Below are 14,937 nucleotides of genomic sequence, written 5' to 3' on the forward strand. Positions count from 1 at the left end.
TGCTTTGCTGGTTGAGGGCTGTATTGCACAGGAAAACTGAGATGTTGGCTGTGTGAACAGACTGAAAGACTATAGCAAGAAGTCTATTTGATTTAGGTTAGTTGCTGGGTGATTATGGCTTTACAGTGATCTTGAATTAATCTTTTTGAACCAGAAAATACTCATTTTGAGGGGCAGAGGAGAATGAAAATAGAGCATAGAGAGGAATGTATGTTTTCCTGTATATTTACTGTTGGTTGGCTTTGCGTAATAGCTTTTATTATCTGCATAATTTTGATAAAGAAAAACGATGTTTCTATTCTTTCTGCACTAGAAATGCCAATCTAGGACTGCTCTGCATACTAAAAATACCAATGTTTATTTGTTGTTTCCAAATTAAGAAGGAAGGGTTCTTATTTTTTTTTCAGCATTAGCTTTTGTTGAAATACAGTTTTATTCTTTTGTCTCCTGCCCAGTGATGATTATATTCAGGAATGATTAAAAAAAAGGGGGAGAGGGGGGACCTAAAGTGCAGCAATGATGTTTCCAGAGATACTCAGAAAATGCATGTGAGAAGGGTGCAAATGACCATGGTACTGCTTTCTGCAGCCTCTGCCCCTTCTTCCACACTGCCTTTACTCACTGAGCTGTAGGTCCATCACACCTGGTGGCTCAGTGGAGAAGAGGGCTATTTGTGTTTGTCCTGCCTAATGGCAAGAGAGCTCCCAGCACTGCAGGATGTATTAGGAGCTACAGTGGATTTCACTCTAAGCTCTGTTTGAATTGTTCTTACCTTTAATATTTACGCAGGGACAGCAAAATCCCTGCCAAAAGCAAGAATATTAAAAGACTGCTGGGCTGGTTTTGGTACGAGCTGACTTCAGACTCCCCCAGAGCAGGGTGACTTGTCAGGTAATTGATCTGGATTTCTGCAGAGGACACCTCAGTGGTAGATGCAGAGATACTGTCCCAAAGATTGTTCTTTTTCCTTTGAGACTGAATGATCTTCTTGTGTGTATCTGTGTTCCTACCAGAACACCCCGAAAGGGTGCGATTGCTCAGGAATTACTTTCCTTTAATTCTGTATGGAAATCCATTCATAAGATATAATAATCACAAAGGCATTTTGAAAAGCCTTTGGGAACAAGGAGTAGGCAGAAAATGACACTGTGTCATGTCCTCTGTAACAGTCTGTGACAGGCTGATCATTGCCGAGCTCGTGACACAAGTCCTGTTGATTCTGCCGTGCAGCACTAGTGAGTGCATAAGTGCTGGGTGTCACTGACATTAATCATGGGCTTTGCTGTTGGACAGTAGCATTAATAATAATGCAGTAGCATTTCAGGGCTCAGTTCCTACTGTCCTGTTCTTAGAATGGCAGAATGGTTTGGGTTGGAAGGGAGCTCAAAGCCCACCCAGCCCCAACCCCTGCCATGGGCAGGGCTGCCCCCCACCAGCTCAGGCTGCCCAGGGCCCCATCCAACCTGGCCTTGAGCGCCTCCAGGCATGGGGCACCACAGCTTCTGTGGGCAGCCTGTGCCAGCACCTCACTGCCCTCTCAGTGAAAAATTTACCTGACATCTAATCTGAATCTCCCCTCTTTAAGTTTAAATCCATTCCCCGTTGTCCTACTACTCATGTAAAAAAGTTTTCCTCTCCTGTTTATAAGCTTCCTTTAAGTTTTTATTCTTTTGAAATCTTACAATAAACCATAACTTTATATATTCGTGAGTTGTAGAAGCTTCCTTAAAGAGATTTAGATTTCTATTGAGACTCATTACAAGAAATGTAAAACAAAGGATGACCAGACGTACGGATCCTTTTGCAAAACGAATTCCCATAACTCAGCCTACCAGCCTGCATTCTGGACACTGTTTATGCCTTCAACGTTCATTAAGATTTTGTTGATCCATTTTCCTTCTGGAGGCTTCTGTTCAGCTCGGGCCACATGAACCAATTGCTTGTGTCCTCCTTGCTAGATAATAGTTGTTGCCCACATGGGTGGCTAGAATGAGCTTCTTGGGAATAGCACAAGGTAGTTTGAGATGGAGCACTGACATTTTAGACTTCTTTAAGTTACAGAATACCAAACAGTCTGGATCTAAGGGTATGCGTCTCTTTCAAGAAGAAAAGAAAAATCTATAATAGGTCTTTTTAAGCAGATTATAAGGTGACATGGGAATCTTTAAGGTTCACACTGACATCTGTGATGTCTTTTTTTGGACCCTCGCTTAAATTATGTTAGTAACCCATTTAGTGTTATCGTTATACAGACTCCTTTCTTTCACAGATTTCCTGCTTCTCAAAGTTGTTGAGCAATTCTGAAAAAGAATATGGAACAAATGCTCCTTGGTTATGTTAAAAGTAAATGAAATTTAAGGAAAAAAGTCACATGATATATCTAACAAGAAAACAAGTCCTGCAGTGTAGCCAAACCCTTACCTGTATCAGTACAGATTTGCTAAATACTTTATCTGAGTCAGCTGACCTTATTGTGAGATACTGCCCTTGAATATGTAATTGAATTATTTAACATTTGTTCTTTTGTTTTTAAAGCAAGAGTCAATGCAAGCATCGTTTTAAATCAGCGTGCTAAAGTGTGCATATTCTGTATATCGAATGTCATTGTTGTCTCTTGTTTCTGTAATGCATTTGCATTACTATGAATCAGTTTTATTATGCTTCTCTAGAGACTATTGCTGCCTGCACGCTGTGATATATTTGCACTGTTGTAGATATATATATATACATATATGTAATTATATCAACCATGTCTTTTTCAGGTTGCTTGTTACCTTTGTAGTTTATGCTTACCGGTACGGTGAACCTGAGTAAAAATGTGGGACGTGGGACATCCTGATGATATATGACAACAATAGAGAAATCTTTGTATATTTCTGTATACTTAATACCCGTAAGAGATTTGTATGTGCATTATTTTCCAAACTAGGGCTTTGTTTTCTGAGAATAGAGAACATTTATGATAATGTAACAACAAAAAAAATCAAATAAAGTGTTATTATTTTCAGACAGATGCCTTTGTCCCCATTCTTTCTCAAAGGGACATACATGGCAGCTGCGCTGGTAGAGATACATTCTCACTGACTGCCCTAGGTTCTGGCAGCCAGTAAGGACGGCGAACTGCCTGCTTTGGATGTACACCGTGGTAGCTTCACGTAACTCCCAGTTGGGTTATGGATGCAAGCAGTAAAAATTCTTCAAAACAGAAATGCAGTCATGTTGGCTCAGGGCAAAGATCTGTGTTGCCAGGGGTCTGACAGTGGCAACAGCACTGCATGGGGAAGACTGTAAGAACAGGGCAGAGCATCAAGATGTGCTTGCCTGACAGATCAAGGACTGCCTAAATCTCTGGGAGTTTCTCTGTATTTTCTTGCCTTTGATGGATTTTACTTCCATGGACTTGCCTAATTCCTGTTTGAACCACCTGTTCATATTCACCACGCTACCTGCACGTTTCAGCACAGGTTCCCCTTGCTCTTGCATTACAGGAGGCAATGAGTGCAGTGAGTAATCATGCGTAGATGTGGCACTGAGTGACATGGTTAGTGGACATAGAGGGATGGGCTCATGGTTGGACAAGATGGTCTCAGAGGTTTTTTCCAACCTTAATGATTCTGTGGTTCCCTCTCTGCCTTTTGCTCAGTACTCTGGAATGTATAGATTTCCTCCTCCCTTGTTCCCAGAGAAGGGAAACTGTGTTTTATTCTGCCAGTCACACCTATCTACTCATTTTACAAAGCACAGTTCTTCTGTGGCCTCCTGTGCATTTCTGGCATGTTGTACATCATGAAAGTTCTCTTCAGCTCATTTAGAAAGCCACTATTTTTCTGCTCAAGTTTCTTCTGAAGGTCTACATTGTCCAAGAAATGACATGCTTACCATCTCTACCATTCTAAACAGTGTCCCAGTGTACAGACCATGAGGCACTGGGAGTGCTGCTTCCTGTTGTACTGAGAAAGAAACTCTTGGGCAGGAAACAAGACCTGTTTCAAGCCCCAAGAACAGCGGTGTCAGAAGAAAAGTTGTGGTGTAGGTGTGTCTTACTTTGCCATACACTTTGTATGGCAGGGTGGCTTTTCATGCTAAGTTGTCCTTGTGCCACCCATCCTGCCTGCCACAGCCACAGGATTAGCTTATTTGTCACCACAGTTCAAGGACAGCAGCCATAGCCTTCACAAGCTGGTCAAGTGTCCAGTCCTAGACATCATGAGCCGTGATGCTTAAAGAATAAATTGTCCATGGGATGCAATAGGATTGCATTTTTCATACTAAAGGCAAGGCAGTTTTCTAATGATAATAGAGGTCATATTTTATGTTAGGCAAAAAATGTTGGACTGAAGGATTTACAGCCCCCAAAATTAAATGCCTCCCCATGCCAAATCTCCACAGACCAGAAAAGAACAGGACTCCTTTGTAGCCTGAGGGGCAACTTAGGCAACTTAAATTACTTTTAGTGTCTTACGTTACAATTAATGCTATGAAATAAGCCAACCATAAGCTTCTCATTAGCAATTGTGCAAAAATTAATGTACCTCACACACAATTACATTCCACTCTATGCTCCAAATGGATTTATAAAACAAAGAGCGTTTGAAAACAGCAGTTTATGCTGTTTTTTCTTGTAGCTATCAATTTAAAATCGGCTTCACAGTGCAGATTGAGAAACAGTGGAAGGCAGGAAGCTGCTACAGTAAGAATGACTCTTTCTTTTAGCATGGAAGGATGCAAGTGCCCAGGTTGACAGTGAGCAGTTATGATGCTGTCAGTTCTCAGCACTGAGATCTGATCTGTGGAGAACCATAATAAAGGTCTTGGTTGGGAAATGTATATTGCAAGCTCCATGTGTGGCAGAAAATGCCATCAAGGGCAGTGTTAGTCACATTTATACTAATTGCATCTTTCTTTTTTATTTCATAGCCTCATTTTTTTCCTCCCTCCTCTCCCTTTTTTGGCGCCTTGCAGATTTTTTCAAGATGATCTGAGAAATTTTTATGCAATTTCGTGCAACTGCATTGCTAGATGCTTGGCATTGCAGTTTTGTTCTTGTCCTTGATCTCTTCTACAGATGGAAAATATTAACAAAACATGAAGATGAAACATCAAATTGTGATCCCTGTTCCCGGGCCCTCCTCGCGCACTCCCGCGCATCCTTACAGTCGGATGTTAAGTACATTTTGTAGCTTTGCCACAAGTATTACCTGTGCTTTTTGTAGTCAGACCCACATAACCTAGGCAGGCTTTGAATACTGGGAAATTTCCAGAGTTTCTGCAACAAGAAAGTTTATCAGTGAGATGTTTGGCTCAGCTGCAGTGATTGTTTTCCAAAACAATCTTTTGTCATGCTCCAGTATAGATGTACATGTTAAAGAAAGCTCAGAGACAGATGGGGCAAGACTCCAGAAGAGCCTGTCTTTAGGATCTTCTAGGAGGGGAATTTCTGGGAGCCCCAGTGGGTATATGGAAGGCTGCTCAGGAAGCACAAGGTGTTTTGGCTGGAAGAATAAATACACGAGTCTCCAGCAGAGAAGTACCTTCCCTTACCCCGCTCACCTCTGATATGCACTCAGAAATTGTACCATTCTCTAGCAGGAGGATTAGCACCAAATGAGTGCAACAAAACACTATTTCCTCTTCCGCAGCCTCTGTGAGTGTGTAAGTTAAACCAAACATCATGCATTGCAACAGAAGTATTTTACAGCAAAGTCTATCTATTTTCCAAATCATCTTCTACCACTGAGCGCATGTTGTCTGTCTCCTCCTGCCACCTCCTCCTGCTGTTTGAGAGCATCATTTCAAGCTTCCAGGTTCTTCTTTGTGACCAAGAGCCTTGAAATGTACGTATGGGACAAGTGTCTCCTATTACTGAACCCCAGAGCTGAAACTTCAGGACAGTAGCTCATAGACATTGGTGTCAGAAGTCTGTGATTTAGCTGCTTTCAACAGGAACATTTTGGCTTCTGTGCTCTTTTTCAGTTTGGTTCAGCACCTTGCCCGAAATCTTCCCTCTGAATGGGAGCTTTGCTAGAGCTTGAACAGGAAGCATGGTCTTTCTAGAGACATTTGGGAATGGGATCAGCAGTAAGCAGGCATGTTGAAATGTGTATCTGCAGAGGTGTTTTCAGTCACATCTTTTTGCCAGATTGCTCCTCACTGAAGAGCCACGCAGGGAATCCATATACAGTGCCAAACATTTTCCTTTCAGTCTTTGAGAAGCAGAAGCATTGGTTGCAATCTCCCGTCCTGATTACAGCCCATTGAGGACCACCAGGCACTGGTGACTTTCAGTATCATTCACTGTCTGTGGAACAGTCTCATCAGCACAAAGGCTTTGTGTCACAGAATTGATTCCTATTATGGTAGCACCTCTGCTGATGACAGTTGTGTAGCTGACCTACTTTTGTTTCCCTCAAAAAATATTCAGAACTTTGCTCCCTTGTTCAGCTTTTTTTCGTATCAGTTTAGGTATTCTTTGCACTTTTTTTCCAACTATGTTTGGGTGATGTTGAAAACAATCTGCAAACCTCAGATTGTAAACTCCCCATAGAGGTGTTGTCCCTTAGGACTTACTGACCACATCCCATCCCTACCTCGTAACTCTACCAAACACAGCTCCTGGAAGTTGTAATGGGGGAGGCCAGCAGGATCTGTATTGTGACAGTACATAAAACACTGTACTTAGGCCTTCCAAATTCAACTGGGCTACAACACAAAATCTTCCTTAGCAAAGAGCTTCAAAGACCTTCAGCAGACTGCTCAGTTTATTTGCTCATATTGCAACCATATTCAAATCCCATTATTAAGCCCACTTTAAGTGTGAGATAACGGAGTTTTATGAATGACTAATTTTTACACACTTGGATAACTTCATCAATCTCCAAGGAGGTGTCTTCATCGTTTTCTCTCCTTGCAGCACAAAGGGACATGTTTAGTGGGCATCTTGAGGATGGGTTGGTGATTGGACTAGATCACCTTAGTGGTCTTTTCCAACGTTAGTGATTCTATGATTCTACGATTCTGTGACAACTACACTTTTCTGTGAAGCACACAAGCAAATGGAACCTTAATTATGTCCTGAGGGGAAAAAGCAAACTAGCCCTACTGTTGTAGCTGCGTAAAGCGAAGCACTGAGTATTTTCAGTGCTGAAAGGAGAGGGGTCCATGTGCAGCCACCTATCAGGTAGCACATACACACAGCTGCTCACAGGTGTGAAATGTAAGCAGTGGACATTGCTGAGATCTCTGACTTCCTGGGAAACAGAAATATGCAGCTTTAAAAGAAAGAGAGCAGAGAACTCATGGATTGTATCTTGGTTCTTTTATTACGTTGAAAAACTGTGTGTACTACCCTACTGAGATAATAAAAGTTGTGGTTATATTTTCTTCAGAAAGAAGAAAAAATCACCTAGAAATCATTGCCGTTACAAACAGGAAGTTTGAGCTAGGACGTCTGACTCTTCTTTCCCAGTTGAACAGGTTCTTCAGGAAGTTTCTACTTTAACAACCTGGGCAGGAAAAGAGGAGAAGCAGGTTAAGGGATGTTTTTCCCTCAAATTTGATGAGACGCAAGGAAGTATTTGCCTAGATGCAGTACATTAAAAGGAGTGTGTGCATCCAACAGGTAGACTTTAGCAAGTAGTGTCCCACCCATCTTTACATGTGTTTCCTGGCTGTGATTCAGATCATTAAAACCAAATGATAGTTCCAGGGGCAAAATAGACTGTGGGGTGGCTTGGAAAGAGCCAGGGCTGTTTGTTACCGATACTAGTTATGCTGTAAGGTCATTTAAAGAAATTGAAGGAGGGAATCAGAAATTGCCATCAGGTTTATTCCATGTTTCTAAAGAGAAGCCTTTACCTCCTGTGATAAAGCAGATGTGGATTTGGCAGCCACACCTCTACCATCATGCTAGCCAAGAGGCTGCACTCACACTTGAGCTCCATTGCCCTCAGGTCTCTGGCCCTGGGACACATCAGCACCACCCGCCCATGCAAGAAGCTGGTCTTTTGGGGTTTAGCACCCACTCATGCCTTTGGTTGAGGAGGCTCTGAACACACATTGAGAAGCAGAGGAGACCCTGTTCTGTTCTGAAGCTGTGGGGTGCCCGTGGGGACACAGGGGCCATGTCTCATGTAAATGTTACCTTCTTCGACCGTGCGGTGGTAGAAGCACCAGGGGACACCAGCAGGATGTGCCCGGAAGCAGCATTTCCTGCTTAAGCACTCCTTAGCTGTGATGCCGGGGTAGCCACAGTTCACTCGGATACGAGAGTCAGCAGGGCAGACTTTCTTAACTGCGTAAAGAAAAAGGAAGGAAGGATGGAGGCTGCGTTACCTTATGTTCTGTGTACCTGGTGGCAAAATTCACAAGTAAAAGGCAGATGGGGTCCATGAGCAAGCACAGCAGCTGTGGTGACCTTTTCCCCACTGATTTCAGGCAGCAAGATCACTCAAACCCTTACTATGCCTAGTATCCAAAGCTATACACCAAAAGGTGAGGAACTGCTGCTGCACCCTAGAGGCTAGAGGAGCCAAAGTTCAACCCTGGAAGTGCCTGGCAGGCAGCAATCCAGCTTTGCCTTTCGCAGATCCAGCAGTGGAGCAAAGGGCCAATTGCAGAATGGTCACAGCCCCAAGCTACCAGATTTCAAAGAGTGTTTGGACAACACTCTTAGACATAGGATTCGAATTTGAGTGGTCCTGTGTCCTGTGTGGAGTCAGGAGTTGGACTCAGTGATCTTTGTGGTTTCCCTTCAACAGAGAATATTCAATGATGCTTTTGTCTTCCATGGTGGTACCATGGACAGCAGCCTTGCGTCTGGCTCAGTGCAAAAGCCCAACACATAGCAGCCCTGCTGACGTGGGGAGAGGAAGATCCATTCACCTCTGTGCCAGCTTCAGTTGTGGAGGGAAGCTAAGTCACTTAGGAGAAATCACAGCTCATCCAGCAAATCAAAGGTAAAATTACAGGTAAGGAAGGAACTTTTATGGGAATTCAACCCAGCTGAGATACAGCCATTTTTTTCAAGATTTTAAAGAAAAGAAAGCAGTGTTAAAAGTCAAAATAAAATTCCAGCAGTTCTAAGCCCTGTTGAACAATCTTGATTCATATCAAGTTATTTAATTTGTTAACATTGCCTTTGTACCCTCGCTTCCTCTTATTTCATGTGCCCAAGGCTGACAGTGCAATGGCTGAAATTGCACTGAAGTTCTCCTAAGAAGTAGTCATGCAGCTGGTACTGCATGTTCAACAGTCACATGAAATGCACTCAGCTATTGAAGGGTTTGGGTGAGTATTTCTGACCCTCCATGGGAACATAAGGGTAAAACACTGAAGGAGTTCAGATTTTCCAGTGGGTCTTCAGAAGGAAAAGTCTACTGAAGAAAAAGATCTACGCTGACATAATTTGGAGATTTCATTAAATGTACACTGGAAGAAAAAAAAAGAGAAAAAAAGAATTACCCACTGGAATTATACGGGGAACCATGCAGAAAAGGAAGAAAGTGGCAAGCATGAAAATAATATTAAAAAAAAAAAGAAGAAAAATGTATAAGTTACAGGATGTCTATGTTTTTAAATGACTGCAGATGGATTTATCTGCTGAGGACTTTCTGATCTATTCAACACACGGCTCTAAAGCAGAGCTGAAGTCCTTTTTAGCCACATAGAAAGTCCATTTAGGTAAGTGCAGAGAATCCCATGTTCCCCTGACAGACAAGACCACAGCTGGCAGTGAAATGTTTTTAAACAATCAGCTTGGGCTATTTGATAACTAGGAGCCTGAAGGAAAAAGAAATATCTTGTGCAGAGAGGATGAGTTACAAGCCTGACAGGCAGCCAATATTTGACTTTGCACTTTCCTACCAGAGGTCTTCTGAGAGAGGTTTGCACCCACTTCTTTGGCCAAAGAGAGTAAGCGCAGAGCTGCTCCCTGATTGTACGTGTTTATGTATAAGCAAACACTAGGTAAGTTAGTGTTTCTGGTGGAGGTATTACCTTTCTTTGGTTTAGGAGTGAAGCACCAGGGGACGCCAGGGACTGAAGCGTTGAAGCAGCATCCAGCCTTCCTGCAGTCTGCTGCTGAAATTCCTGGGGGGCCGCAGTTCCTCCGCTCCCTGGCAGCTATTTTGCACTGGCATCTTGCTGTTGAGGACAGAAATCCTAAGTTACTGGGTGTTAGTTTGCATACTTGTTAGCGGAGGTGCATTTATCAAGTGCTCTCTTGAAACCGTGAACTTTCCCTGGACCCTGTCCATCTCCTAAGCATACGTTTTCTTTTGCTTGTTAAGATCAGAACTTAATATGTTTGTTTTAAGATCTGTTTATGGCAAATAGGCAGCAGGTGAAATGCTGGGCCCTTCCCTAATAGTTGAGGTGAAACTCCCTTATCAACTTCAGTCAGATCTGTACTTCCCCCAGTATTGCATGGTCCCACATGCAGCCAACCCAGCCCAGCACAGTGGGACAGAGAAATTCAAACAGATCACATCAAATGCCAAAAATCATAACTTCAGGTGCTGAGCTAGTAAATATTTGTTGATTTGCTCATCTCATTTGAAGAAAAAATGAGATAAGGGTCCTGTGGATATAAGTGTAAAGATGCAAAACCTTAGCATTATCTTCAGGTCGCTGTAAGAACACGGTTACATACAAATAGTTGCAGCTTCACTTTTAATATTTTGCTACTTATACCTACTACATAGTCAGCTACAACCAAGAAATTCTGGAGAAATTCTCCGTGCGTGTGCCATTGAGCTACTTGCTTTCCACTTCCTGAGTTATCTATATGACTTGTCTTCTATTGATGAGGCAGATAGAGTTATCTGAAACTGCATTTCTGCAGAAAAGTAACATGAAATGGATGTCAGGAGGCTCTTTATACAGAGCTAACTACTGCTCCAGTCCCAGTCCTGTTCTAGTGAGCTCCTGGGCATTTTGTTCTTCTATCTTTGGGGCAGATTTCTGGTTAGTCCACCAGCATGAGTTCACCCTCAGTTTTTGTTGTCATTTTGCTGTAGCTTTCTCTGGAAAAAAAAAAAAAAGTAGACCCTAGATTGGGAATAGTGCCAGAGCAATACAGTCGCTGTCCTGTCAGGTACACGATCTGGAGGCATGTTCTTGCTGCCTTTACAATCAGTAGGACCAGGCTGATGTACATACCTGCAAAAGCAACAGGAAGTAGATGTACTTACATGGTGGTTTTCCTTCTGTTGAGGAGATGAGGGCTACAGCGAGGATGACAAAGAGCAAGCAGATCCCTTTCAGATCCATTGCTAGGAGCCCTCAGGCCTCTAGCTGGGAAGGGAGGTGGAGGAGAGGTGCTGCTTTGCCACAAGCAGCCTGTTTTATATGGTCCTTATGTTTACCTGGAGAGATCTGATAACATTGTTCCCTGCAAAGCTTTACCCAGAGCCTGTTTTTTTCTGTTGTCGTTTAATTAGGAAATGTTACCGTGTATAGTTTGATATCCCTGAGATAAATTCCTAGGCTCGCATGATCTTTTCATTGCATATTTATTACGTACCCCTGGATCACATATCTATTACGTGATCCCATAATCTATTAGTTGGACATTACTGCATGCCTCTGGCATTCCTAGCTGACATCATAGCCATTTGAGTACTTCAGATCACTAAGCAGCTTCAAATGGTTGCTACTACTGAAAAACAAGTACATATATTTCCTTTCCAAGTGCATCCTTTCTGCCACAAATATTCCTTGTCCTTAAGTTCAGTCTGATTTACATTTACTCTTCAGCTGGTGTGGCAGGACAGCTGGAGCTGTGACACCTTCAAGCTCTGGGACATTTAGGAGAGAAAAGGAGAGTTTTTGTGTGATCTCAGCCTGACCTATTGGGAATGGTTCTTGTCCAGGGGCTGGTTCCCTACCTCCCAGCCAATATTGTGGAGTAGGCATCCTATGCAAGAGTGTCTGTCCCACGGAAATCTTGGTTCTTTAAATAACTGAATTAATAGTTGGAATATTTTAATTGTATTTTTCTTTCCTAGTCCCAGCTAGATAGAATATAGTTATACTATCAATTTCAAGGGCTTATGACTTTCCAGCCACTAGGGATCAACTCATCTTCAGAAGTGAAATTTGAAGTTGCTTTTTTTTCCTTGACAAAATTTTGTCTTTATGCCTTTATTATAGATGAGTTAGTTTATTTTCTTCCTCTTTCCTTGACAAAGTTCAAAGCAAGAACTTTGAGCTTCTAAGATGAGCTTCTAAGACAGTATTTTGAAGGTTTTTATTTGTTTAGAAGTATTTTGAACCCTATAGGAAGGATTTTGGTCTACAAACTAAAAAAACCAAAACACAACAGAGTTAATTTTCATAGAATTATAGAATCATTAACGTTGGAAAGACCACCTACATCATACAGTCCAATCATCAACCCATGCCTGTGACCACTCTAAACGATGTCACTTGGTGCCACGTCCATAGGTCTCTTGAACATCTCCAGGGACAGTGACTCCACCACCTCCCTGGGCATTCTGTGCCATTGCCTCACTGCTCTTTGTGAGAAGAAATGTTCCCTAATATCCAACCTAAGCCTCCCCGGCATAACTTGAGGCCATTCCCTCTCATCCAATCACTGTTACCTGGGAGAAGAGGTCTACCCCAACTCACCACAACCTCCTTTCAGGTGGTTGTAGAGAGCGATAAGGTCTCCCCTGAGCCTCCTCTTCTCCAGACTGAACAATCCCAGCTCCCTCAGCCATTCCCCGTAAGACCCAATCCTTCACAGCTTCTTTGCCCTTTTCTGGACACACTCCAGGGCCTCAACTTCTTTCTTATAGTGAGGGGCTCAAATCCTGCTGTAGAACTTCCTAAAGGCTTTATTTATGTCCACTTCTCATTGAAAGCCATGATTCAGAAATCAGACACTGTGTGCATCCTTGACTGCACAAGATACCAAGCTGAAGGTGGAGGAGGACTGTGTGCCAGCCCTTGTCCTTTACTTCCATCTGTTGGGGAAAACACCAGAGCTGAAATTAAAAAATCTATTTTTCTTCTTACATGAAATGCTGACAGTACTCCCAAAGGCTAGAGGTGATGCTTGTCCTGGTGAAGCCCAGACCAATTTTCCACCAGCTTCCTTCAGAGGGCACTGGGCCTGGCTGAAATGTTGTGCCTCTCACGGGAGCTGTGCAGCCTTCATGCCACAGCAGTAGCTCGCAGCTGATTATTGGCCCTGGGCATGAGTCAGGCCACCATGATAACATCTGTCCCTCCTGCCTCTTACAGAACATTAGTTAAGCCCTTATCTGCTGGCTGTCAGCTCCTGGGCCCAATCCTACTGCATGCACAATGGCAAATCTACCACTGAGTTCTCGCTACGGAAAGAGCACATGATTGTCATCTTAAAGCAAACACTCAGAAAGAAATAAGCCCCTCACTTTCTGCCAGCGGATTACTTTAAGATCTTTGATATGTTTATACAGCAAAGCCTTGGACACTATCAGGGGTTTCTCCACAAATGTGTTTCCTTCCCTGAGGCCAGTATCCACCCAGACCATTGGGTCACTCTGCGTTGAGAACCAAAAGGGCTGGAAGGGCTCTTCGCCTCCTTCCAGCATCCTGGCCTCTCTCGCCACCATTCTCTGGCATCCTGGGGATTATAATGGAGCTAAGGGCTCAGGCGCAGAGAAACAATGAACCTCTCCAGTTTGGGCTTCTCGATTTTATCAGAGTCTTCATCAGTTCTGCTCCTTCAAGCTCTGCAAGGGGTGCCCAGTGGAGGGGAGGATCCGTGAGTGGGGACAGTCTGTCGACACCATCTGGGCAAAGCTCATCTCATGCCATTCACTGCAGTTCTGGATTTTATGAGTGTTTATGAGAACTGTAGGAATGAGCAATACTTTCCTCCTTCATTGTCAGGCTTGCTGTTTGCCTTGCTCTGCAAGGGTGCTGCAGATCAGAGATGCCTGGGTCAGCCTTGCTGGGCACGGGATGGAGCTGGGTTTTCCCTTTCCCTTTTATGGAGGGCCCTGTTTTTGAAACCAAACAGCAAAGCTAGGCCCCACAGGGAAGCAAAGAAATACAACTTCTGGAAAAAAAACCCAGCTAAACCAAACTGTGGAGTATGATAACATGTGAGACCACAAAGCTTGAAAGTGTGCATGCCATTAAATACAGACTGAAAAACAGAACAGGTGAGACTTGGAAAAATTTAAACATGTATTTATAAATGTAGGCTCCTGGAGTACATCTAAAAGCTTTGCAGCTCTCCATTTGCACGGCTGCTGGCCAGCTTACTTTGCAAGACACACCACAGAGAAATCTGCCTCTGTTGCCTGGGTAGATGCTTGCACTAAGAAAAGCACAGCCAGACACTGAGCCAGGAGCAATTGGAAACAGAGGAACTCTGTGACCCTTGTGTTCACCTCAGTCCGGATGAATGTTCCTTCTGAAGGCTGAGTCCCACCACACCTCACATTTCCCCACATTGCCAAGATCATCCTCACAGGACAAAAGCCAGAGCTGCACAGATCTGCAGGAAGAACTATAGAAAGAGGTAGAAGCCTTCCCTTGTAGAAAAGCAAACACAAAAAAGCAAGCAGTAAGGATAAGAGATACAGTAGGGTCTCTGACATTTCTCTAAGTTGTTTTGAGGCATTCACTGGGAAGGGTGAGAAAATTCTTGCACATCTGGTGCCAAAGGGGCCATCAGCCTCCCATGTACTTTAACAAGCTGAATTAGCACACAAAAGCTCTCAGTTCGGGTTGTTATTTGCCAATCTACTGAATAACACTGTGGGTTCAAAAAATAAACAGAGAAAACCTTACATCTTAACTCTGGGAACCAGTGGTTCAAAGTAAGCACTGAGAGCCATTCAGCCCTATCTCATAGATAAATATACCTACACCAGATATATTAGCGTGGGTGTCCAAACCAGCTTTAACTTGGTGCGCGCAAACTCTTTCAGAGGACTT

General features: G+C 43.2%; 1 protein-coding gene across 1 annotated transcript; it reads right to left on the reverse strand.

Annotated features, from left to right (window-relative positions):
- Positions 7,286 to 11,328, reverse strand: LOC110392658 (trefoil factor 2-like). Its single transcript, XM_021384937.1, has 4 exons — positions 11,190 to 11,328; positions 9,994 to 10,140; positions 8,141 to 8,290; positions 7,286 to 7,502 (listed from the first exon to the last, which is right to left on the reverse strand). Exons 1-4 carry the CDS (start codon positions 11,266 to 11,268, stop codon positions 7,495 to 7,497), a joined length of 384 nt encoding a protein of 127 aa, XP_021240612.1. The 5' UTR covers positions 11,269 to 11,328; the 3' UTR covers positions 7,286 to 7,494.

This window comes from Numida meleagris, chromosome 1, assembly GCF_002078875.1.
Source record: "Numida meleagris isolate 19003 breed g44 Domestic line chromosome 1, NumMel1.0, whole genome shotgun sequence".
NCBI lineage: Eukaryota > Metazoa > Chordata > Aves > Galliformes > Numididae > Numida > Numida meleagris.